Raw genomic sequence first — 25,859 nt, forward strand, 5'->3', positions numbered from 1 at the left:
CCGAACCCGTGCCCTTAGGCACATGTGTCATCTTGAAATCTACATCAGTGGGAACACCAGCTTCCCACACCCTGTGGGAGATGGAGTTTGAATATGTGTGTGAATCATGTAAAGTTGAAGAGTTGGGTTCCGTGCCTTTGTGCTGTGCTGTCCCTTCCCACATTGTCAGAGACAAGATCTGAGTGATCAGGTGAACTTGATCTGTAGCAAAAAGAGCATGGGCTCAGGAGTCAGACCCTCCAATCCTGGCTTCTGCTCTGCCAGTTACTAATTGTATAGATGGCTTGACCCAGCTTAGGCAAAAAGGGAATCTAGTGGAAGGATCCTAAGACGTTAAGAATCAGGGATAACTGAAGTCAGGGACTTAAATGCCTCCAGGACACTCTTTTCTCTCTGGATTTTTTTTTTCTCCCTACATGTTGGCTTTATTCTTTTAGCTCAGTGTTTTCCCCAGAGAGGGGATCATGGCTTCTGGTAGCTCTTGTGTCTTATGGATCATAACTTTACCATTAGAGTAGGCCTGGTCTCTTCCTTCAATTCCAGTGTCAAAAATTCTGGAGAAGAAATCTGATTGGCCTGGCTTGGGTCATGTGTCAGGTCCTAGACCAGTCAACTTTGACAAGGGGAGGGGCAGGAAGGGTCATGTAACAGAGACAAAACCATTCCCAGAGATTAGGAAATTCACTGTGAGCCTGATAGCTAACCTATTTATACAGTTACTTCATCTCTCTGAGCCTCAGTTTTCTAATATGTAAATGAGACTAATAATATGGTCCAATGCCACAATGAGGTATACAGCTCTCACATTTTGACACCTTCACATTGCCCTTAGATTTAGCTAGCAGTAGGGGCTGAAAAATAATAAGATAAATCAGAAAACCTTTAATTTATTAATACAAAGAAATCTGGTGACATGCAATATTTACTTTCACGTATCAAAATATGTAAAGCAGAGACTTTTAAACTTAAATTTATTTCCTAGGCAAGACCTAAATTCTGGAATTCAGTATCTAATTAAACAATACCTTTAAAAATGGTAAATGAGGGACTTCCCTGGTGGTGCAGTGGTTAAGAATCTGCCTGCCAACACAGGGGACACAGGTTCGAGCCCTGGTCCAGGAAGATCCCACATGCTGTGGAGCAACTAAGCCCCTGAGCCACAACTACTGAAGCCCACGTGCTCTAGGACCTGTGCTTTGCAACAAGAGAAGCCACCGCAATGAGAAGCCCACGTACCACAACGAAGAGTAGCCCCCACTTGCCACAACTAGAGAAAGCCCGCGTACAGCAACGAAGATCCAATGCAGCCAAAAATAAATAAATAAATTTATTTTATAAAACGGTAAATGAAACTGTGTGAATAATAAAAGATGCAAACCAATCTAAAGAGTATTATTACAGAACTGACAAAAAGACAAAAAACACTAGTGTAGGCATAAAAGAACATAATTGAACGTGAAATTTTTCTGTTTTACATAAACCAGGTTAAAACTAATAAAGGGAAAGGTAAAATGTAGAAAATTAAATGAATAGCTTTTTAAAATAAGTCAAAAATTCAAAACTATATTAAACAAATACATTAATAATATATATCATTATATATACAACTTTTAACATACAAGAGTGTGTGCAATTAATGTCTGTCTTTTATATTTATACCCAAAGCTGAATGATACCCAAAGATCATGTTCCCATGTGCTGTGGAGGAAGAAAGGTCTCCTTTGAGCTGGGATGATAATAACTTGAGCATCAGACGGCTTTTTGATCACAAACCCAGTTGAAATTTACAGGTAGCTGTGAATGACTAGGTGAGGCAAATGGGGGCAATATGGTTCTTGGAAAGAATTGAAGGGTATAGTTCAAGGCTTAAACCACCCCTGCTCAAATTTTCTTCTGAAAAGCAGCAGAAATTAGAGGCCCCATCATTTGAGACCTGGCCAAATTGCCTTGCTGCCTGTCTCCCCACTTCCCTGTTTCTTGCAGTTCCTACCTACCTCCTGCGGTTGTGATGATGATGATTAAAGTATCTAGCCATGTGCCTATGTAGGTACTCAAAGCATAATGATTCTCTTTTACATACGGCTCAAAAAAAAATCTTTAAAAAATCATAGGCACATAAAAAGGTTGGCTATAGACATTCATTGTAAGAGCAGGTCACATGGCTCAAATATTGACCACAGCACCCTCTGATTTGTTTAAAATTTGCTGAGAGGATCCCTCAGTGATTTTTAATCTGATCTGAGCAAGCTCAATTTGAAAAATATCTCAGTATTCTAAAGGCTTCTTGGTCTATAAAGAATCAGGCAGGCAAGAGCATGTTTGGATGAAGATTCACATTTCATCCATGAAACTATATAAAATGCTTATATTTTATCTAGTATTACACAGACACATGATATAATTATACTACATGGTATGCCAAAAGCTCAGAATAGCAGAACACTTATTTAAATTATAGTTTAGAATTTCTCAAATCACTACCTTTTCCTAAGAAGTCCATGTCCTCATGACATTGTCAGCCCAATTTAAAAACTAAGCAGGAAATCTAGTTTATCATTTGAATGCGCAGTCTCCATCATACAGCAGAACATCTAGCCATGTGGCTTTGGGCAAACCACTTGATCTCTTCAACTTGAAAAACATTTTCATGCCTACCACGTGCAAGGCTTTGGGATGGACTTCTGTGGGATGACTCAGGCATGCCTTTGAGGAGAAGGGCATGCTGGGTAGGGACTTTCAGTAGAAGTTAAGTACAGAATCTGCAATGGTTCTGGAAGTAGACGGCGTATGAAGGAGGCGGGGCTAGCAAGTGGTTTGGTCTGGTGGAAGCATAGGGGACAGGTAGACGTGCAGGGGGAGCTAAGGCTGTTGGGGAGCTGTTAATTGGATAGAAGGCTCATAAGGAAGGCAGGCGTCGCAGATCTGGAGCCTGGATGACCTGGAGAACAGGATGCCTTTTAAGCAACATTAGGGAAGATGGCAGTGTTAGTTTGGGGAAACCAAAAGAAGGATGCTTTTGGTTTTAAATATACTGAGCTTAGGATCCTACTTGGTTATCCAGCTGGAGCTTCCAATAGGTAACCGAAATAGGGGAGTTGAGTTTGAGAGTTGCAGGGACTGGAGATAGAGATCTGAGAGTTGCCAGAAGTGATAGTTGAACTTGATTGGATCTCTATTCATTAGGACGTGGGTTCCACCGATATAACAGCAACACCCAAATATGGTAGTTTAAACCAGACAGAAGTGTATTTCTTTCTCACGTAATAATTCAGGAGTGGGACCTCCCTGGTGGCGCAGTGGATAAGACTCTACCCTCCCAATGCACAGGGCCCGGGTTCGATCCCTGGTCAGGGAACTAGATCCCACATGCATGCCGCAACTAAGGAGCTGGCGAGCCACAACTAAGACCTGGAGCAACCAAATAAATAAATAAATATTAAAAAAAAAAAAAACGAATTCGGGAGTGAGGAGTCTAGGGCTGGAGTGGTGTCTGTGGGAGGTCAGAGACTTAGGATCCTTCTACCCTTTTGCTCTATGAACCCTAGGGTCATGACCTTGTTCATATGGTCCAATATGACTCAACACTATCACATCTGTACTTCCAGCAGGGAAGGGGGAAAAATGGGAAAAAGACAGGACCTGAAAGTACTATAGGAACAGAATTGGGAGAGTTGCCTACTGATTAGTGCTCTCACTGCCATGGCCGGGTTCAATCCCTGGTCCGGTAACTAAGATCCCACAAGCTGCGCGGTGCGGCCAAAAAACAAACAAACAAACTATAGGACCAGAGTCCCAGACTTAGCTAGACATGTGGCTGCCCACAATAAAGGTTACATTACTCATCTGCCTTGTAGATAAGTAGCCAATAAGAGGTGAGCAAAAGACACGTGAGCAACTCCTATATCCACCCTACAACATGCTTTGAATACCACTATATCCTTGGATAATGAATCAGAGAGTGCACTGTGGTGAAAGCCAAATTAAGGATAGTCTCCTGAAGGAGGGGTTTCACGATGCTATCCACATGTCAAGGAGTATGAGAATTGAAGACTTTAGGGCAGTGGCCCTTCAACCAGGGTTGGTTTTGCCCCTCAGGGGACATTTGGCAATCTCTGGAGACATTTTTGGTTGTCACGACGGGGGGCAGAGGATACAATTGGCATCTAGTACGTACAGGCCAGGAATGCTGCTAAATCACCTATAGTGCATAGGAAAACCCCACCACCGGCAACGAATGATCTCTGCCCAAAAGGTCAGTAGTGCTGAGGTTGAGAAAACTTGCATTAGGGGATTAGGGAAGTGGTTCCCAAACTTTGCTACACATTAGAATCACCCGGAAGCATTAAAAAATCCTGATGCCCAGGTCACACCCAGACCAGTGAACTCAGAATATCGTGGAGTGAAACCCAGACATCAGTATTTTAAAAAGATCCCAGATGATTCCAACGTGCAGCAAAATTTGAGAATCACTGGATTAGGAGGTAACTGGTAACCTCTCTGAGAGGGGAGTTTCAACAACGACTGGCACAGAGTGGGCTCTCAGTACATGTCTGTTGAATGAATGAATACATAAATGAATAACATCATGAGGGTGGAAGCAAATGGTCAGGGGTTGAGGGGATAAGTTGGACAAGGGGGCAGGTGGGAGGAGGGGGAACAGAGAGATTTGAGTACAGTTTACTTTTCGCAGAGCTCTGGTTGTATCAGGAAACAGATAAGGAGAGTAGGTTGAGTGAAAGCAGATAGAGAAAAGATTTCCTTTTTAAAAAAAATTAATTTTTTAAAAAATTTTTGGCTGTGTTGTGTCTTCATTGCTGTGTGTGGGCTTTCTCTAATTGCGGTGAGCGGGGTCTACTCTTCATTGCTGTGCGCGGGCTTCTCATTGCGGCAGCTTCTCTTGTGGAGCACGGGCTCTAGGCGTGCAGGTTTCAGTAGTTGTGGCATGAGGGCTCAGTAGTCGTACATTGGGTTAGAGAGAGGAATTTCAGATATTGAGGTCAGAGGAGTAGAACCATTTCAAATAAAGATGGCGTCTAATGAATTGATTTGATTACATTATCTCTTAAATCCCTTCTAACTCTAAAACTTCATGAAGGGCTTCCCTGGTGGCGCAGTGGTTGAGAGTCTGCCTGTCGATGCAGGGGACACGGGTTCGTGCTCCGGTCCGGGAAGATCCCACATGCCGCAGAGCGGTTGGGCCCGTGAGCCATGGCCGCTGAGCCTGCGCATCCGGAGCCTGTGCTCCGCAACGGGAGAGGCCACAACAGTGAGAGGCCCGCGTACCGCAAAAAAAAAAAAAAAACTTCATGAGAAGTACAAGTGATTGAAACTGCATTTAAATCCAAATATGCAAGTAGCTGACAGCGTGACCCCAATCAATACTTGTGAAACGTGAAGTCCCATCAGGTCCAAGTCCATGGGGATAAAACAGGATGGGGATTTCAGCATGTGATCAGTAGGGAGGTTGATCAATCATTATGGGATCTCCATGTCTTGCAAAATTTTTCAGGTAAGTTCTACTCACACCACTATTTGAGAGTTAGGGAAGATCAGAGTCTTTCTGGGTCATGTAAAAACAAATACATGCAGGGATTCCCTGGCTGTCCAGTGGTTAGGACTCTGCGCTTCCAACGGGGGGACTTCCCTGGTGGCACAGTGGCTAAGACTCCACGCTACCAATGCAGGGGGAACGGGTTCGATCCTTGGTCTGGGAAACAAGATCCCGCAACCTGAGCAGCGCGGCCAAAAAAAAAAAAAAAAGCAAATATATGACTAAGAAGAAAGAATATCTTTGCCCCACACAAACCTTTGTGATAAAGGTTTATCCGCACTTCCCTCCTTCCTTTCCCTCAGCCAATTTGCAGCAAAAGAGGGTAAGATGTTGTTGTGTGGAACAAATGATTTTTTTGAAAGGTGAAACCACAGGTTGGTGTTTATGGAGGACAGACCAGGGGCGCTACTGAGAGGCAAAGCGGATGCTTATTAGGATTTCTGATCATTACTGAAGCAGGCAGGGAAGCTGGGGCCCTGAACTCTGTCTCTTTCTTCTTGGCCTTGAAAGCAGGAGCCGGCTTCCTAATTGCCCCATATGCTGGTTTTATTTGGTGGCTCAGCTGGGTGTAGTGAACCCTAGGAAGAGATGCATTCATTTTTAGTTACCTCACCAGATTGCTAATTTTCACTCTGGAGGCATCAATCACCATAATGACTATAATCCCAGGACAGAGAGGCAGCTATTTCGGCACCAGGGCAGCAGCTATTGCTACCACCAAAGCTCCTTTGAGGCTCAGGGCCTGGAGAGCCCAGGGAGAAGTCCCTCATGGCTTGCTCTGCCGGGCACTCTCAGATTTGGGATGGAGGGCATGCTGGGAAGTCATCCTTCTTTTCTTGGGGGAAGAAATGGAGTTTCCAAAGGAGCAGTGTCTTTGGAGTTAGTGGCAAGTGTGCAGATTAACACAGACCTTTGGTCCGGAGCTAACTGGGCAGCTGTTTACATGCCTGACCTGCAAACAGAACACCAGCTCCTCTTTTCTCTGCTCTTTTCCTATCAACATACTTCTTGGTTTGCCTTGTTTTTTGCATCTTTCCTGAGGAAAGCCTCAAGTTACTAAAGAACGACCTCAAGCAGAAACCAGAGGCTACAAAAATACCCTGCTCCCAGAGGTCGGGGCTAAGTATCACTAGAGAAAAAAAAAGCTCAGTGTAACTTGTCACGTTGTCACCTAGACTTGTAATATTGACTTAAATTTTTTCTTTCCCTTTCTTTTTTTTAAAGTTTTAAATCCTGCCATATGCTGATCTCCTAATTGGCTTCCTTGCCTTTTTTTTTTTCCCTCTCTTCTCTTTTTTTTAAAAAAAAATTTATTTATTTATTTGGTTGTGCCAGGTCTTAGTTGTAGCAGGCAGGTTCCTTAGTTGTGGCATGCATGTGAGATCTAGTTCCCTGACCAGGGACCGAACCCAGGCCCCCTGAATTGGTAGCGTGGAGTCTTAGCCACTGTGCCACCAGGGAAATCCCCCCAAAATTTCTTTTTAAAGAAAACCAACCTAAATGAAGTCTACGAAATATCCACTACATCCCGAAGCAGGGTCACTTAAAGACGATTAACTAATAAATAAATATGTGAAAATTTCTTACCTTTTCCACAGACGATGAGGAGGTAGAGATGGGGGAATAAATTCTCTTAACAAGTTCACATCCTAAGGGTGTCTGGGTGTCTGACTTTTTTTTCTTCCCCTGACATTTTAAAGACAGCCCTGAAAGTGAGAGAGAAAAGAGGAAACTTAACTGTGACAAAAAAGGAAAAGTCTGTTAAGAAGGAAATTTTTTTTGCCTAATAATATAAAACTTTGGAGAATTTAGAGCTCAAAGCATCCTTTGTTAATGATGGCAGGTTGACGGCCTAAGAGGAGGGGAAATTTTAGGTCAGGGACATTTGGGGTGAAACTGAGGCTGTGCTTGAGCATCGTAAGATAAGGCAGACAAATAAAGGATTGCAACAGGAGGAACGGCCCTCTGAGATGGCCCTGGCCCCATCTGCCCCCTTCCCTCCCCTGAGCTGACCTCAGAGGACCAGAAGCAAGCGTGCTTTGTTTTTTGTCTTCCAATCACCTGCCCTTATGTTTAGGCAGCAGACAGACCAGACTAATAAACACAGCTCTGCTCCCAGTCACGCATATGGTATTAAGAATATTCTAGTTCTTCCTTGATGGCTTTCTACTGCCTTTCTGCCCCCTAATGATCCTTTCTAGAACCTACCACAGTGCCTGTGCACGAAGTAGATGTTCAATACATGTTTGATGAATTGATTCAAATTTGGAGAAGAATTTGGGGGAAAAGAGTAAAAAATGAGGGGTGTTTCACTACTTCACTCTCTCTGGGGTCCTGTCCCTCTCAGCGAGAGCCTCGGATGAAAGGGCTCAGGCCCTTCCTACCAATGACTTTCGGTTGGTTCCCAGAGTCTCCGGTTGGGTCAGGGCCCCAGTGGAGCAGTGAAGTCGGTGCCATTTCTTTCTGAACTCTCCCTGCACTAATAACAATAACAGTTGAGTGGCAGTCACAGGCTTAGAAGCAAATCATTCTGACTTTGCCTTCCAGAGCAGAGCTGTTTCCCCTGAGGTCCCAGCAGAAAAAGTCAGGGCTCTCTTGGTTGCAGCAACACCATTTTTAAAAATTAATTAAATTAAATTAATTAATAATTAATTTTTGGCTGCATTGGGTCTTCGTTGCTGCGCGCAGGCTTTCTCTAGTTGTGGCGAGTGGGGGCTACTCTTCGTTGTGGTGCGCGGGCTTCTCATTGCAGTGGCTTCTCTCTCTCTTTTTTTTAAACAAATTTATTTATTAATTTTTCAATTTTTGGCTGTTTTGGGTCTTCGTTGCTGCGTGTGGGCTTTCTCTAGTTGGGGCGAGTGGGAGCTACTTTTCATTGCGGTGCGCGGGCTTCTCATCGCGGTGGCTTCTCTTGTTGCAGAGCACAGGCTCTAGGCACATGGGCTTCAGCAGTTGTGGCACGTGGGCTCAGTAGTTGTGGCTCGCAGGCTCTAGAGCGCAGGCTCAGCCATTGCGACGCACAGGCTTAGCTGCTCTGAGGCATGTGGGATCTTCCTGGACCAGGTATCAAACCCGTGTCCCCTGCATTGGCAGGCAGATTCTTAACCACTGTGCCACCAGGGAAGGCCTACCATTTTGTTTTGGTGACAGGAAGTCCTGTGGTTTTTCTCACCAACTTCCCTGAGGATGCCATCTTTCAGCTACACACATGTAGATTATTTCTGCTTTCCATCCATCCAATCTAGGGCTGCCAAGAGGTTCAAGACTTTCTTCTCTGCTTCCTACTTTCCCCCAAGCCCCAAGTTCTTACCCCAATGCCAGAAGCTGGGACCAGTCTCTGGGACAAAACAGAAATAATGTGGGAATTGTGGGTAGGGTTGAACACATACATCAATCTAGGAACAGGCATAAAAGCAAAGCCCTTGTTATTACAGGAGGGCAGTGGGAAATTATTTCTTATCCATCATGGGTGGTGGTAGTGATTAAGCATAAGCTATTTGTTTCAGTCTTTTATTTTATTTATTTATTTATTTATTTTGGCCACACCAGGTGGCATGTGGGATCTTAGTTCCCCGACCAGGGATGGAACCTGTACCCCCTGCAATGGAAGCTTGGAGTCTTAACCACTGGACCACCAGGGAAGTCCCTCGATATTTTAAATATTGTTTTGTGAAGGTAGATTATTTAATGGGAACTATCAACAGCTGTATTAAAGGGGCCACATGGAGGCTGTCCAAGGAAAGCAATATAATAATAACAGGCAATTAATTACATCTGGTTTAATATTTAAAAACATATCCAAAGGACAATGAGAATGAATTCACTTTTTTTTTTGGCTGTGCCACTCCACTTGTGGGATCCTTGTTCTCCGACCAGGGATTGAACCCAGGCTCTCAGCAGTGAAAGTGCTGAGTCCTAACCACTGGACCACCAGGGAATTCCCAGAATGAATTCACTTTAAAAACTTATTTTAATTTTATTTTTTATTGAGGTATAGTTGATGTACATTATTATATGTTTCAGGTGTACAACATAGTGATTCACAATTTTTAGTGGTTATACTCCATTTATAGTTATTATAAAATATTGGCTATATTTCCTGTGCTCTAAATATATCCTTGTAAGAATGAACTCACTTTTTAAAAAAATTTTTTATTGGAGTATAGTTGATTTACAATGTTGTGTTAGTTTCAGGGGTACAGCAAAGAGAATCAATTATACATATACATATATCTGCTCTTTTTTAGATTCTTTTCCCATATAGGCCATTAAAAAGTATTGAGTAGAGTTCCCTGTGCTATACAGTGGGTCCTTATTAGTTATCAATTTTATAGTAGTGTGTGTATGTCAATCCCAATCTCCCAATATATCCCTCCCCGCCATGAACTCACTTTTGAACTGCATTTGGTCCAATGTCTTTCATGGGGAGAGAGAGGAGCATTCCACATGCATCTGTGTTTGGGCTGTCAATTTATCAGTATCTATGCATTTGTTGTTTTCCTCTGGCTTCAAAAAAAAAAAAATCCCTTGGTATTACAGAATATATGTGTATTGAATAAAAAAACTTTGACTTCTGAAAACGTGTACTTAATGGCATATGCAAATAAAATGTAGTCAGTTTTGCTGTTAATATTTACTATTGAGATGTGTGTTCAATAATTCCCAAATAATTCAAAGAGTTCTTATGGTACTGCTACCAATACTACATGTTATAGTTCTATAGTGCTTTTTCCCACAGAGCTTTTAAAACAAAACAAACTCCACGTTTTTTTCCCCATCCAGTTAAATATTGGAGGAAAGCAGAGCATTAATTTATATATATTTTGAAAGGCAAAGAAGCACAAAGAAAAGAATTCAATGGAATAAGCCCCAGGTATCGTAACTCCAGGCTGGCAAGTTGAGCTCACTGAATCAAGGGCAGGATTTTCCATCCCATTCATGGGGGAAAGGAGGAAGAGAAAGGGGGAGTGGGAGGAATGCAGAGGGTACAGTACTAATTCCTTAGGAACGTGGAAACATGGAGCTCTTGGAAGCAGTGAGAGCTACTGCTCTGGGGTTTTCTCCCTCTGCTATTCTTTAGTCCACGGTGAAATGTTGGAGGAACAGAGTTCAAAGGTGCAGCAGTGTAATGTAGCCTGAAGCCAGAAGCAAAAGGGTCTGATTTCATCCCTTTTGATCAGACAGCCACTCACTTGGGGGTGCCTCTGTTTCCTCATTCATCACGCAGAGCAGTGTAGTGTGGGAAAATCCTCACGTCTGTCACATAGGAAAAGGGGGCCTGAAGCAGAAGCTGGGAGACCTGAGCTTATCGACTTTGGGTTCACAGCACAGCTAATATTTGGGGGAACAAGTTCTGAGAGGACTGAGGGTATGAGCATCCGGAAAATCGGGGGTTGAGAAGTGGTTTTCACAAGAGCTGAGCCAGGTGGCTCTCTGGGGTCTCAGACTGAGGAGATCTACGCTTGACAGACTTTACGGTGACCATTGTCTCAGCTTTGGGATTATAGCAACTGCCATTTGTAGTGTGTTTACTACGAGTCAGGCTCCTTGTACAGTTATCTCATTTGATCATCACCTAAACCTAGTTAGAGCAACATCATCCCAGTTTACAGATGAGAAAACTAAGCCCCAAGAGATTAATTGGCCCAAGGTCACTCACCTAGATAGTGGAAGTATCAGTTTCTTCGTCTGTAAAATGAGTTAATGACAGAACTAGATTCCATCGCCTGCTGGTTTGTTACAGAATCGCTTGAGATAGTCATGACCCAAGCGGAAGCAAAGCCCCAGGAATATAGGGATCGGCTGTAAAGCGAATCTTGCCTTTTCCATATTTGAATTCGGGTACCTTTTTCAAGGCTTCTAAAGCGCGGTTCGTTGGGGTGGAGGGGAGTTCGATGGGGGGGGAGGTCGCGACCGCCTTTCCCCAGATCCCCTTGCGCAGGCCCCGGTCGCCCTCTGCCGACGTAGGGCGGAAGCGCGTGGAGAATGAACGTTTCCGAGCCTGAGAGCGGGCCAAGAACCTCGTTGGCCTGTAGAAGGCGCCTCCCTGTGTGCAGAGTAATCCACTCAGCCGTCCCTTCCTTAAGCACTTCCTGTCTGATCTCTATGGTCCATCCGATAACGCCAAGAGAAGCTCCTGGAGATACCAATTTACCGTAAACAAAATCGAAGTGCGCTGACCCGGAAGAGGAAGCTGGAGCGGGGCGGGAGTAACTCGGAAGGCCGGCAGTGAGGGGGCCCGGCGGGTACAGTAGCTCCGAAGGCTGGCAGTGAGGGGCGCGGGGCAAATCGTAGCCATGGCCGTGGCCGTGGCTACGGCGGCAGCCGTACCCGGAAAAGAGCTGGGCCCCGCGGAAGAACTAGCCAAACTCGAGTATCTGTCTTTAGTGTCGAAGGTTTGCACTGAGCTGGACAATCACTTGGGGATCAACGACAAGGATCTGGGTGAGTCCGCGGAGGTCTCTGCGCCATCTGGGTTTGGGCTTGAGGGAAGGGGAAGGAGAAAGGGGATTGATGGACCGAGTGTGTGGGTCCGTGTGAGTCTATCTCTTTGTCAGAGACTTGGCCCAGGCAACCTGCGGCAGTGGCCTCCTCTTGAGAGCCCTCCGGGCCGAGCTGTTAGAAACCATTTCCCAGAGCTGTCGGTGAAACCTGGAGCGGCCATCGCTTTGGTTTTTTTTTTTCAGCCACAGACAATTAAACAGCGTTAACAACAACAGCGTAGAGCCACATAATGATGATGATGAAGATGTTCATGGCAGACACTTATTGGGTTCTCATTACATGCCAGATATTATGCTCAGCGTTTTACTTACATTATCTTATTTGGTTTTCATACCACTCTGTGAGATAGTATCTGTTTATAGTTTAAGAAAACAAGGCTCCAAGTAATTAAGTAACACCCCTCAAGATCACATATCAAATGTGAGCGAGCCTGGTCTGAATCCAGGTCTTTTGTAGTCTGTGGCTTTAACTGTGCTCTTAACCATTCCTGCTTATACTATCTCTCAAGCACCAATGTCTAGTGTCTGTCAAACATTAGACGTCTTGGGACAAACTGTATACAGGGAGAACCCAAACTGAGAAAATGGAAAAGACTGGGGTCCTACAGCTTAAGGCCACAGGCAGGTGGAGTCCTTATGAAAGCAGAGGGATGGATGGGGTCGAGAGCATGAGTGGAGGGATTTTTTGACAGGTACAGGGATGCTTCATCCATTTTAAAAGGAAGGAGGACAGAATATGGTTGTAGATGCAGATGGATTTAGGGACTGGTGGTAGGGAGATGAGGGAGAGAGTTCCAATGTGACTGTTCTGTTTTCTAAATGAAGATGAAGTCATCAATTGGAGAGATGGAAGGGAAGGGACACATGCATGACAAAGAGGGGTCAGGGAAGTTAGATGTGTGATCTTGGGTAAGATGTAATTTCTGTGAAGCTGTGTTTCTCATCTGTGAAATAGGTATGATACTGTGTTCTTCACAGGGTTAGTATATAGCACCTGTATATTTTAGTTCACTTTTCTCTTGCCTCCCATCAAGATGTACCTATCCTGTATCATTTTTCCTCAGTCTTCTCTTTTAGATAATAATGAGGTGATATTCTCGTCAGTTTGCTATCTCTCTGGGTAATATGTTCCTTCATTCAGCAAACCTTTGTTGAGCTAGGGGCTTAGGAATACAGTAGAGAACAAGGTAGATTCCCTCGGTCACTGCGCTTACATTGTTTCTCTCTCCCTCTCTTTTGAACTACAGTGTACTAATGCCTTAGCCTCTTTTAGAGGAAACAAAAAGTTATTGAGACCAAAACTGCCTCGCCCCCACCTTCGAGGGCCACTTGCAAGTCCAAGTTGTCAGGTGCAATAGATCTGAGGTTCCACCGACCCCCTCCTTGGGTTTGATTAATTTACTGGAGTGGCTCACAGAACTCAGAGAAACGTTTTACTAACTGGTTTATTATATTTATTTATTCATTTATGGCTGCGTTGGGTCTTTTGTTGCTGCTCCTGGGCTTTCTCTAGTTGTGGCGAGCAGGGGCTACTCTTGGTTGTGGTGCGTGGGCTTCTCACTGCGGTGGCTTCTCTTGTTGTAGAGCATGGGCTCTAGGCGTGCGGGCTTCAGTAGTTGTGGCACAAGGGCTCAGTAGTTGTGGCTCGCAGGCTTCAGAGTGCAGGCTCAGTAGTTGTGGCGCACGGGTTTAGTTGCTCCACAGTATGTGGGATCTTCCCGGGCCAGGGATCGAACCTGTGTCCCCTGCATTGGCAGGCAGATTCTTATCCACTGTACCACCAGGGAAGTCCCTAACTGGTTTGTTATAAAAAGATATAACTCAGGAACAGCTAAATAGAAGGTGTGTGGCAAGGAGAGAGGAGCTTGCATGCTCTCTGAGTGCCCCACACTCCCCGAATCTCCATGTTGTTCACCATCCTGGAAGCTGTCCAAACCCTGTCCTTTTGGGTGTTTATAGAGGCCTCACTGTATAGGCACAGTTGATTAAATCATTGGCCATTGATGACTGAACTCAATCTCCAGCCCCTCTCCCCTCCCCAGAGATCAGGTTGGGGCTGAAAGTTCCAGCCCTCTAATCTCCTGATTGGTTTCCCTGGCAACTAGCCCTCATCCTAGTTACCTAGGGGCTTTCCTAAGGTTATCTCAGGAACATAAAAAAAAGAAAACTTACTCTCTGCACTTAGAAATTCCAAGGGTTTTAGGAGCTCCATGCCAGGAATGGAGACCAAATATATATTTCTTCTTATAAATCACAGTATCACACTGTTAAACCCAGAATTACAAAAACAGTAACATTAAAAATACTAATATTGGAAAAGTGTGATAAACAATATTGTTTTGATGAAACTAAATTGCCAGAGTTGGTTTTAATAACAAAAAGGTATATATTTACTTCTTTTGTGTTTTATTTGTTGACTTGATTCTTTTGATTTTGACCTTGATGTATTATCATTTAAATCAGTCTCATTGTTTTTCCTGTTTTCAACAATGAGCTTGTTTTTAATTACTGATCCAGTTTTTGGTACTTCAGTTAATTTAATGATGTCCTCATATAATTCTGAAAATTAAAAAACAAAATCCTCATTAATGACGGCTGCAGTACGAATATGCTGCTGGCTGCTTTAGGCTTGGCTCTTTTGAGCATTGTATGACTAGCACCATGTGACTTAGTTCTCCCTCCACATTTCTCTAAAGAATTTGGGCTCTGAAATCAGATTTCTGGATTCCAGTCCTGGCTCCACCAATTATTATTGGGTAATTCACTGTCTCGAACCCTCAGCCTCCTCAGCTGTAAAACAGGGACAATAATGGTACCTACCTATGAGGGTCGTTGTGAGAACCATGGGGATAACCCATGTGAAACACTTAGCGTAGTGCCTGGCATGTAGTAGATGTTTGAAAAGTCTTAACCACTGATGTTGTTATTAACTTGTTACTTAAAAAAAGCTGATGGCATCTGGCTTTCACTTAATGTCATAAAAAAGGTAAAGGCAAATTTCAGCATGGAAATGGTATGGTGTTACTAGTTTATAAGTTAGCTATCCAGATCTTCCATGTTATTATTATTTTTTAAGGATTAACATCCAAATGAAGGGAATTTGCTGGCGGTCCAGTGGTTAGGACTCCATGCTTTCACTGCGGAGGATACGGGTTCAATCCCTGGTCGGGGAACTAAGATCCCGTAAGCGGAGTGGTGTGGCAAAAAAAAAAAAAAAGAAAGAAATCCAAATGAAATCATTAAAATTTTCATGTGGAACTTACAGTGTGAGGCTTATTATCTCAGCCTATCATAATGCACTTTTCTCCTGAAAGTCTCGTAATTAATAAATAGTTCTAGGGCTTTCCTGGTGGTGCAGTCCCCGATGCAGGGGACATGAGTTCGTGCCCCGGTCCGGGAAGATCCCACATGCCGCGGAGCGGCTGGGCCTGTGGGCCACAGCCACTGGGCCTGCGTACCGCAAATAAAATAAATAAATAAATAGTTCTAATATTAGAAATTTCAAAACGAAACCGGTTTGTAGAGAAAAATCTGTGGGAGAGGGGCAAGTGAGTCTTTCACCGACTCTGATGTTGTACCATCCAGCAGCTGCCTGGCCCTCATATATAGATCAGGTGTGTCCTTTCAGAAACTGTAGAAAGCATCCTATTTGTGCGTGTGTCCATGTGTGCGTGCATGTACACATGCACATGGGCTCATGCTCTTGGACGTGGTTGCCTCTAGAATCTATATGGTGGAGTACATATCTAGCAGTTTCATGAAGAGAGTACAGTGATCTGGGACAAGGAGGTCTTCCTCCCTTAAATACACTCAAGGGCCTGATGAGCCATTTCTTGTTTTTACTTATGAAAATTAACTAGACTATACATGGCTAATCTTGGTAGTCTAAATTCTTTCTTTACCCTTACTGAATGGTGGTCGTCGGTTTTTATGACTGTTGGATAACCCAACTGGTTTTATTTATTTGTTTATTTATTTATTTTTTGCCGTACACGGGCCTCCCACTGCTGTGGCCTCTCCCGCAACGGAGCACAGGCTCCGAACACGCAGGCCCAGTGGCTGTGGCCCACAGGCCCAGCCGCTCCGCGGCACGCGGGATCCTCCTGGACCGGGGCACGAACCCGCGTCCCCTGCATCGGCAGGCGGACCCCCAACCACTGCGCCACCAGGGAAGCCCTGGTTTTATTTTTAACATACTTGAAACTGATTTCTTGCTCAAGTCTCCATTCTTCTTCTTGTAATCCCTTTTCTCATTTGCAGCTGAATTTGTCATCAGTCTTGCTGAGAAAAATACCACCTTTGATACTTTTAAGTCTTCACTGGTCAAAAATGGTGCAGAATTCACGGTATGTGTATGTAGAGAACCCTGTTTTGTTTCAATGTCACTGTTGGATTTAAATTTTTATAGTACATGCCAATCAAGTAAGCCATTAAGTGTGATGTTTTCATGCCACTAAGCAGTGGTAATGTAACCGAATTACCTGTGACACCTTTCTAGGAAAATGGGGCAGGATTTCCATTATTAAGTCCTTATGGGTGTTTACATTCTTGTTCTGTGAATCAGGAAGTGAAAAGCAAGAATCTAGGTTTGAGAGGTAGTTCTAAACCATGGGAAATAAAATGGTTGATGGGAACTAAATTACTTCCCCCCAAAGAGTCCTAAATATTAGCTTTCTCTGAGGCTATGTTACTAGGTTCATGCCATATTAGGTTGACACTGTATGCTTCATTTGTCCCAGTTAGCTAAATTCAGGTGCATAACCACCCTTTTCTAAAGGACACCCCTTTTCTTAGTGTTTTTAAGCACTGATCCAGGAGCTGACAATTTTTGTTGTTTCTTTTCAAAGGATTCTCTTATTAGTAACTTGCTGCGTCTCATACAAACCATGCGGCCTCCAGCGAAGCCTTCCACAAGCAAAGGTGAGCAGAGCTCCTAGCCAAGCTTCATCTCCAGAATAGTTTAGATTGTAAGCGTCCTGTAAATTGCATTTATTTCCCTTGCAGCAGCTGCTGAGCAAGTAAATGTTCTAGTAAAATTTTCAAGTGACTTAAGACAAAATTAAAATGATAAGACATAACCAATCAAATGAATGCTGAATCATACTCCCCACTGCCACGCCAGGATAGTTTGTTAAGGGTTTTGTAATCAGTGTTTTTTTTTTTTTTTTTTTTTTTGGAAAATTGAATTACGTTTATAGTAATGTATGTGAGTAATATGTAGAAAAATGTTCTGTTTTTAGTTTGATGCAAATCTAATGTTGAAGTTCTTTTGTTAACCACTAAGAGTATTAAATATATCTTTTTTTTTTTTAACCCCTTCATGCGCTTTAATGAAACAAGATCCAGTTGTTAAACCCAAAACTGAAAAAGAAAAGCTGAAGGAACTCTTTCCAGTCCTTTGCCAACCAGACAACCCTTCAGTTCGGGTACTGTTATCATGAGAGCATGAGGATGAGGGTGTCTGCTGTAACTGCATTTCCCCCCCTCCTCACCCCTTTTCTTTGTCTCATTAGTTATTAATTTTAAGTTTGTCTACACTGTAACATATTTTTCAAAGTGAAAGTGGTCACTCCCTGAGCACATACTGTTGTATAGAATAGTGTTAAAGGGTTCAGAGAACCGTATTTTAGGGAAATGAGATTGGGAATTATGGAAAGCAGTGACTGGGGATCTGGAACAAGTATGAAACAACTTAAGGTTCTGGAACAGATGCCTGATGTGTGAAATTAGATTTTGACATCTAATTTTAGATGTCATTTAATTTTTCTGACATTTAATTTTTCTAATTTTAGAAAAAAATTTGACATCTATTTTCTGTTTATAGTCATCATTTTCATGCTTTCACGGGAGGGGTGATATCTAATTGCCTTCCATAGGCTTGTATTAAGGACAAGGGGGATTTGCCAAGTGTAGAAATGATTTCCAGGAACCTTTGCTCATACCTTCTTCCTCTCTCTCAAATTGTGTTGGAAATCTCTGTCCTCTCTGCTTCTTTACATAAGTGTTCAGAAATGTAGGGGGTGTTAGATTTGTAGATGTACCTGAAGTACAGATTCTTGAGTGACTTTTCTTGTCCCCTCTTCTCCTAACTTGGCTGCCTCTGCCCTTGTAGACCATGCTGGATGAGGATGATGTGAAAGTCGCTGTGGATGTCCTGAAAGAACTGGAGGCCTTGATGCCCAGCGCAGCAGGCCAGGAGAAGCACAGAGATGCTGAGCACCGGTTTGTCCCTAGCGTCCTGTCCTTTGGAAGTTTAGGATATGGTGATAGTTGAATTCTGGACCAGCCAAGCAAAATTTTGGGCAAGTTTACAGAATCTAGACTGGCCACGTACCATACTGTTGCATCTATTTTCATTGCTCCCTGTCGAGAATGTTTATGCAGCAAATGCTGAGGTGTTCAGAAGATAGAAATCCAGGTTGAAAGAGGATGAATATGTTTGTGGCCTCCTTTATTGGCCTGCAGGGATGTCATAGTTATTGAAACTCTGGTTCAGTTCAGCATTTAGTGGGTACCTGCCATGTACATGGCACTGTGCTGGGTGCTTGGGAAGGCAAAGATGGAATTGGGCTGGTTTCTTTTTCAGACAGGTATTTGTTGATTTGTTAGGGACAAGACAAAGAAGAAGAAGCGGAGCCGAGAGCGAGACCGCGAGCGAGACCGAGACCGCAATAGAGACCATAAGCGGAGACACCGGTCCCGCTCTCGATCACGTTCCCGGACCCGGGAGAGGAATAAGGGGAAGTCTAGATATCGGTCCAGGAGCAGAAGTCAGAGTCCCCCCAGAGACCGGAAAGACCGAGACAAGTATGGGGAGAGGAATCTGGACAGATGGCGGGATAAGCACGTGGACCGCCCTCCCCCAGAAGAGCCCGCCATCGGGGACGTTTACAACGGCAAAGTTACCAGCATCATGCAGTTTGGATGCTTTGTGCAGCTGGAGGGGCTAAGGTAATGGCTGGTACTCTGCTTTCACACCACTGAAGGACAGAATTTCTTTTATCACGGGATTTTCACATTCTAAAAAATTACTGTATCAGATTGTTAGAAGTTGACTTTTTATTTGAAATGTCATAGAGCCATTTATTCCTTCCTCTGCCTTTGGGAGGTCTGCCCTTTTGCTGGTTGAGACAGATGAGAATTTGTTGCCCCCTGGCCCCCAACTTTTTCTCTGGGAGGGTGGTAATCCTATTTTATTGTTTGGCCACCTTCTTGGAACTTTCCTCTTGAGTTTAAGACCATTTCCCTTTGTTCATTTCCAACAAGCGTGGAAATCGGTTGGGGAAAAAGTATTTTAGGCATGTTCCAGACGTGTGTGACTCTTCCTCAGGAAGCGGTGGGAAGGCCTGGTGCACATCTCTGAGCTCCGCCGGGAAGGCCGTGTGGCCAATGTGGCTGATGTGGTGAGCAAAGGCCAGAGGGTCAAGGTCAAAGTGCTGTCCTTCACTGGGACCAAGACCAGCTTGAGCATGAAGGTAGGTGAGATATCCAGCCGGTTTCCACAACTGATGGCCAGGGAAACATGATGGCAGGTAGGCTATGTCCCTTGTTTTTGTGCCTTAGGATGTGGATCAAGAGACTGGAGAAGATCTAAACCCAAATCGACGACGGAATCTTGTTGGGGAGACCAACGAGGAGACCTCTATGAGGAATCCGGATAGACCCACCCACCTCTCCCTCGTCAGTGCCCCTGAAGTAGAGGACGACTCGCTGGAGCGCAAGCGCCTTACCCGCATTTCTGACCCGGAGAAGTGGGAGATCAAGCAGGTTGGGGCCATTTGCTCTTATGGCCACGTAGTCATTCAGCAGGTAGCATGGTGTTTAGGAGTGCGGGCCCTGGAGCATGATGGCTTGGGTGACTTTAGGCCACTTGCTAGCTTGTGGTCCTGAGCCAGGTTACACTACCTTTTTGTGCCTCCACGCCCCCATCTGTAAAACAGGGCCAGTGGTGACATTGTGGGGATTAAACGAGTTAGTAGAAGTGAAGCTCTTAGGTTAGTGCCTTCCTGTGTTATGTGTTATATAAATGTTCATTCTTGTTTTCATCATTAGTCAGTAAACATAAAAGCGCTGTTGGCCAGGCCACTGTGCAGATGCTAGGGCTATGAGGACCTATCGTGGTTCCTACCCTTGAGGATCTCTCCTCCAGGGGAGGAGATAGATTGAAACAAATAACTGGGAAGACTTACATATTACATAATAAGGGGTGTGCAGAATGCTGTGGAGTCAAGGGAGGGAGCAGATAACACCCTGGGGATGAGACCGTTGAGCTGTGCTTTTGGGGGCATGTTGTCGTGCCCCCCTAGGGATGGGATATATGGTGTTCAAGGCCCTGCAGTCCTGGATCAGCAGAGGAAAAAACCTTGGTTTCCTACATGAAATCTCTGTATTAACTCTCCTACCAAAGAAGAGTTTTGATCTAGCAGGTGACAAATGCTTCCTTTTATCCTTTGGCTAGATGATTGCTGCCAATGTCCTTTCCAAAGAAGAGTTTCCAGACTTTGATGAAGAGACTGGCATTCTCCCTAAAGTGGATGATGAAGAAGGTAACCAACCACTTAGATGGAGCAGGATGATGGGTTGGGAGGACAGTTGGCAAGTTGAGCCGTGGATAGGGTTTATTTGTAGTTTAATCCAGTGCTTAAACTCATTTGTTCCTTGGGTCTCACCACTCATCTCTCAAAGGAAAAGGGTCTCCTTACGATGGAAGCAAAAAACTTCATTTTTCTGATAAATGTGTATATATTGTTACATTTGTTGCTTATAATCAGTTTTTAGGATATAAAAAGTCATAATTGTATTTTGCGGAGTGAATTTGATCTCACATTTTTAATAATTGTTCTGTAAACCCTGGATCTGCCTAGATTACCTCTGAGTTGCCCTGGAATAATTTTTGACTTAGCCCATAGGCAATTTTTTAAAATGGTGAAATAAATTCCTTAATAAAGTGTGTATAGTTTATATAACAATAACAAATGAACATCTGCGTATATAGTTATATAGTTTATATAACAATAACAAATGATCATCTGTGTACCTACCACCCAGTTAAGTAGAACTTTACCTACCAATACCTTTGAAACCCATACATGCCACTCTCTGATTAGATCTTCCTCCTTCCTCCTTTGGGCAACCACCATTCTAAATTTTGCATTAATTATTTCCTATTTTCCTTTAGCGTTTTACTATCTACTATATATCTATCCCTAAACATTGTATTGTTCAGTTTGTCTGTTTTTGAACTTCTTTTTTTTTTTTTTTTGAGTCACCATCATTCTTTCCATATTTATCTATGTTGATTTTTTAAAAATTTATTTATTTATTTTTGGCTGTGTTGGGTCTTTGTTGCTGCGCACGGGCTTTCTCTAGTTGTGGCAAGTGGGGGCTACTCTTCGTTGCAGTGCGCAGGCTTCTCATTGTGGTGGCTTCTCTTGTTGTGGAGCATGGGCTCTAGGCGTGTGGGCTTCAGTAGTTGTGGCATGCGGGCTCAGTAGTTGTGACTCACGGGTTCTAGAGCACAGGCTCAGTAGTTGTGGCACACAGACTTAGTTGCTCCGTGGCATGTGGGATCTTCCTGGACCAGGGCTTGAACCTGTGTCCCCTGCATTGGCTGGCGGATTCTTAACCACTGTGCCACCAGGGAAGTCCCTCTATGTTGATTTTTATAGTTATTTTTCACTCGTTTTCATTGCTGTAGAGTTTTTCTGTATATAAATTTACCATTATTTACTCATTTTACTTTTTGATGGGCATATAAGCTGTCTTCTCGGTTTTTTTGTTTACCTTTATGAATAGTTCTATTATGAAGTTCCTGTGTTTGTCTCTTAATTCACATATGCAAGACCGTCTCTTTTTCCTAAACATGTAGGAGGAGAATTTCTGGGTGGTAGGAAATGTGTGTATTCAACTTTACCAGAGAGTCCACATTGTTTTCTAAAGTTTTTGTACCAAGTTACACTTCTACCATAAGTGTAAGTGAGTCTCTGTTACTCCACATCCTTGTCAGCATTTGGTATTGTCCATTTGTCCAACTAAAATTTTTCTCCCTAATCTATTGTGGGTTAGGAGTTATTCCATATGAAGTTGGATGGCAAATGCCTTAGTGCCATTTAGAGTGTCAGACAGCATTTTTCCACAGGCTTAACTTCTTTTGAAGAAAGCTCTGATCAGTTCTTGGGCTGGGGCACAGATGCCCTAGAAATGGCTGGTGGAGGGGGAAGCAGACACCTGCATTACAGTTTTGACCTTGGGAGCTATCTTTGATAAAGATTGCTGATGCTTGTGGAAATGTATTGTTTTGGTGAAAACGATCTGTCATTTCTCTCTTTTTTTTTGGCTGATTCTTCTTTTGGGGGACTTTTAGATGAGGACCTTGAGATTGAACTGGTTGAGGAAGAGCCTCCATTCCTGAGAGGGCACACCAAGCAAAGCATGGACATGAGCCCCATCAAAATTGTCAAGGTGAGAAACACTGAGACTCTAACCTGGACGTGTCAAGTGAACTTCTTTTCCTAAAGTGGCAATTCAGTTTTTCAGAGCAGGTTACTAGATCTGAGTAAGCAGAATTCAGGCCTCGGGAGGTAGTAGTGACTGTTGGTCGGGGTCCAGAATATTTTTGTTTTAGAGGAAGATTGACTTGGCTTTGTTGTTTTTGCCTTTTAAATTCTTATACTCTCATTTTAGTGTGTTTTGGGAGGAAGCAGAGGTAAATATGAGTGCTGGATCTACCATCACTGCCTTTGCCCAGGCTTTAGGGCTTGAGTCATTACCTTGCAGATTCAAGGGCAATTTTGAAGGGTTCACTTGAGCAATTGGGCCCCCCAGTAGAAAGCTTGTGACATGCAGTGTGAGGAGAAGAATTCACTGAATAATTATGATAAAATTTTAGGTTTGGAAAAGGGTATCTTAAAGATCTCCCAGCCCAGCTGATGCTTGTAATCCGCCCATGTATCCTTCTTCAGTGTTCCTCCCACGTGGTCTTCTCATGTCTGCTTGAAAATGTTGGTGAATTTACCAGCCCTTGAGGAGACCCATTCCATCCCCAGATGGATCTGATCAATAGTTCTTCTTTAGGTAGACCTGAATATGTTTTATTGAGGCATCTCACTGGTCTCAATTTTAGTTCTCAGGACCATACAGAAGAATTCTTATCCATTTCTTACATGTCCATTCTCTTGGGGTTCCCATCTTCAAGCCCCAAATCCCTAATTTCTTCAGTGATTTATCATTGTCCTTGTTCATTTTCTCTGAATATAGTACAGTTTATCCATTTCTTTCATGCAATCTGGTGTGTTAATATGAACTTTCTTCTGGGTGGGCCTCATTTTAGATTTGAGTGGCTTAACATCTGAATTTTGTTTCCTGGATATTTAATGCATGCTGAGATCCCATTCTGATGTTGCTTTGTCCTCTGTTGCACTAGAACCCGGATGGTTCCCTCTCCCAAGCAGCAATGATGCAGAGTGCCCTCGCCAAAGAAAGGCGGGAACTCAAGCAGGCCCAGCGGGAAGCGGAGATGGATTCTATTCCCATGGGACTCAACAAACATTGGGTTGATCCTCTGCCTGATGGTAGGACTCTGGGAGGGGACTATGGACTTTTCAAAAAAAAAAAAATCTGAACTTTCACATACACAGGGAGAAGGCACTGCCAGTACATAACTAAAGATTTAGCCTTGGCTTTGGTGATTTAGTTTTTCCCTTCAGTTAGAGCACGTTTTTGGTTTGTTTTTTAAATGTTTTCGTAACCGTGGTCAAATCATTAGACTGGCTGTTTTCTTCTGAGTAACTTAAAAACTTTTATTCCAAAGATAATACAGCTTTGAAACTTCTCTTTTCATATAAATCTTTGTGTAGTAAATATTAACTGACTGCTGGATACAGTCATAACAAATACTTACTGTTTGTGTTAGGTACCTGGGTATACAACTGTGAAGGAAGCAGACAGGATCCCTGCTCTCTGAGGCTCACATTTTAGTGGGGAAAATGGATATTAACCAAATACTACCAAATTACTGACCAAATCACGATGAGTGCTACATAGATAAGAAGCACAGGTAGTATAGTTGGCTGTGGTGGGTCATTTCCCTGGGAAGGTGGAGACCCGAAGGATAAATAGGACTTAGTCTGTCAAAGGGGCTGGCGTGGGGATTGGGGAATATGTTCCAGGCTGAGGAATAGCCTGTGCTGAGGCTGTGATGTGGGAAAGAACTGTGTAGCTGGAATAGAGAGAATGATGGGCAGAGAGGTGGGGGGTGAGTTGTGGCTGCCAGGAATTTGGAGATGGCATTAGGAATTAGGGCTCAATCCTAAAGTTCACGGGGAAATGGTGCAAAGTTCTACGCAGGGAAGTGGCAAGATCAGAGTTGCATTTCCAAAGGATTATTGAGGGTGCCCTACAAAATGGATTGCATGGGGCAAGAGTAGACACATGTGGTGAATTAGGAGGCTTTTATAATAGTTCAGAGGAGAGAGATGGTGGCTTCAAGACAGATAGCAGAGAGGAGGGATGTATTGGAGAAATGTGATTTGTCGAGTGTGGGGGGAGAGGGCAGTGAGGTAGCATGAGGATGATACTAAGTCGCCTGTTTTCCTTTGCAGCGGAAGGCAGGCAGATTGCTGCCAACATGAGGGGTATTGGGATGATGCCCAATGACATTCCCGAGTGGAAGAAGCATGCCTTTGGGGGCAACAAAGCTTCTTATGGAAAAAAGACCCAGATGTCAATCATTGAACAGAGAGAGAGCCTGCCCATCTACAAACTGAAGGAGCAGCTGGTCCAGGTGAGAAGCCCTTTATGATGTGTTGGTGGGGAAGTCAGGGTGTTTTCTAAAAAGAGGATGACATGTTTTAATTGAAATTAGCACATTTGAAGTGGCTTTTCCGAAGGTGATAGGAAAAAAGCATTTCCAAGTACTTAAAAAATATGTATATGTTAGTCTACACATTTTTTTTTCCTATGAGGAAATAAATCTGTTTGAACTAGGGATCCCTAGAGCAAGTGGACAGAGTATTGTGTTGCACAGACAGATAGCTCTGGACAATAAGCATAATCGGGATGCTTGACTTGACATTGAGGCAAATCTTTGCTTCAGATACTTATTTCCATTTTCTGGAGATCTGATTTAAGACCACTAAACCTTCCTGAGGCAACTGAGTTCACTAGTTTCCAGGGAATCCTTTCAATGACATCTTATACATATACAATGAAGTACAAATATATACGAAAACACAGATATTATATGTTTTATATGAGCTGTATGTGTTTCTAAATGACAGCGTATTATATGTACTGCTCTGTGTTTAGCTTTTTCTCCTTAGTGATATAGCTCAGCATTGTTCCCTTTTTTTTTAAGGTGCTTTGTTATGTGGATGTGCTCTGGCTTATTTAACTAGTCCTGTGTTAATAGACATGTATAGGTTGATGGATGTCCTTTGCTGTTATAAACAGTGTAGAAATCAGGTGACTTTAGGGGGTAAAGTGACTTTATAGATTTGGGAATGGCAGTAGAAAGGAACATTGTATTTAACTTTTTTATTTACTACTGAATTCTTTAACCATGTTTGTGTAACACTTAAAAAATACATGTACGTATATAAAATATTAGGTCTATCTGGATAGTTATGCTTTTAGCATCATCTTTGTGTTTTTATGAACTTAAGGAAACCAATAAATTTAAAAAAATTTGAGTCAGTTAAAAAGAGAATTCTCATAAAGTTTAAAGTTTTTAATTTGTCATACATGCGATTAAAATAAGAAAGAGCATTGCTCATAGAAAATCACTGTTAGCATTTGTTTCTATGCGT

General features: G+C 43.2%; 1 protein-coding gene and 1 long non-coding RNA gene across 4 annotated transcripts in view; one reads left to right on the plus strand and one right to left on the minus strand.

Annotated features, from left to right (window-relative positions):
* Positions 1–1,348: 1,348 nt before the first annotated feature.
* Positions 1,349–11,584, minus strand: LOC137212655 (uncharacterized). 2 transcript variants are annotated; one of them, XR_010937570.1, is made up of 4 exons: positions 11,211–11,584; positions 9,943–10,057; positions 7,139–7,257; positions 1,349–6,129 (listed from the first exon to the last, which is right to left on the minus strand). It is a non-coding gene; the product is annotated as an uncharacterized lncRNA (long non-coding RNA). The 2 variants fall into 2 exon arrangements; XR_010937569.1 differs by lacking the exon at positions 9,943–10,057 and having other exon boundaries at positions 11,211–11,567.
* A 57-nt stretch (positions 11,585–11,641) lies between these two features.
* The window catches only part of DHX8 (DEAH-box helicase 8), a 29,320-nt gene continuing 15,102 nt past the window's right edge, over positions 11,642–25,859 (plus strand). The window contains exons 1-12 of one of the 2 annotated variants that reach the window (XM_067716123.1): positions 11,642–11,995; positions 16,315–16,400; positions 16,902–16,974; positions 17,395–17,480; positions 18,167–18,276; positions 18,664–19,005; positions 19,385–19,529; positions 19,618–19,821; positions 20,513–20,600; positions 22,418–22,515; positions 23,477–23,624; positions 24,654–24,835. In XM_067716123.1, coding sequence (XP_067572224.1) covers positions 11,848–11,995; positions 16,315–16,400; positions 16,902–16,974; positions 17,395–17,480; positions 18,167–18,276; positions 18,664–19,005; positions 19,385–19,529; positions 19,618–19,821; positions 20,513–20,600; positions 22,418–22,515; positions 23,477–23,624; positions 24,654–24,835 — 1,710 coding nt within the window. In that variant the 5' untranslated portion in view covers positions 11,642–11,847. The remainder of the gene's footprint in view (positions 11,996–16,314; positions 16,401–16,901; positions 16,975–17,394; positions 17,481–18,166; positions 18,277–18,663; positions 19,006–19,384; positions 19,530–19,617; positions 19,822–20,512; positions 20,601–22,417; positions 22,516–23,476; positions 23,625–24,653; positions 24,836–25,859) is intronic. The other variant, XM_067716124.1, reaches the window with a different exon arrangement.

This window comes from Pseudorca crassidens, chromosome 19 (genome assembly GCF_039906515.1).
Source record: "Pseudorca crassidens isolate mPseCra1 chromosome 19, mPseCra1.hap1, whole genome shotgun sequence".
In the NCBI taxonomy this organism is placed as follows: Eukaryota; Metazoa; Chordata; class Mammalia; order Artiodactyla; family Delphinidae; genus Pseudorca; species Pseudorca crassidens.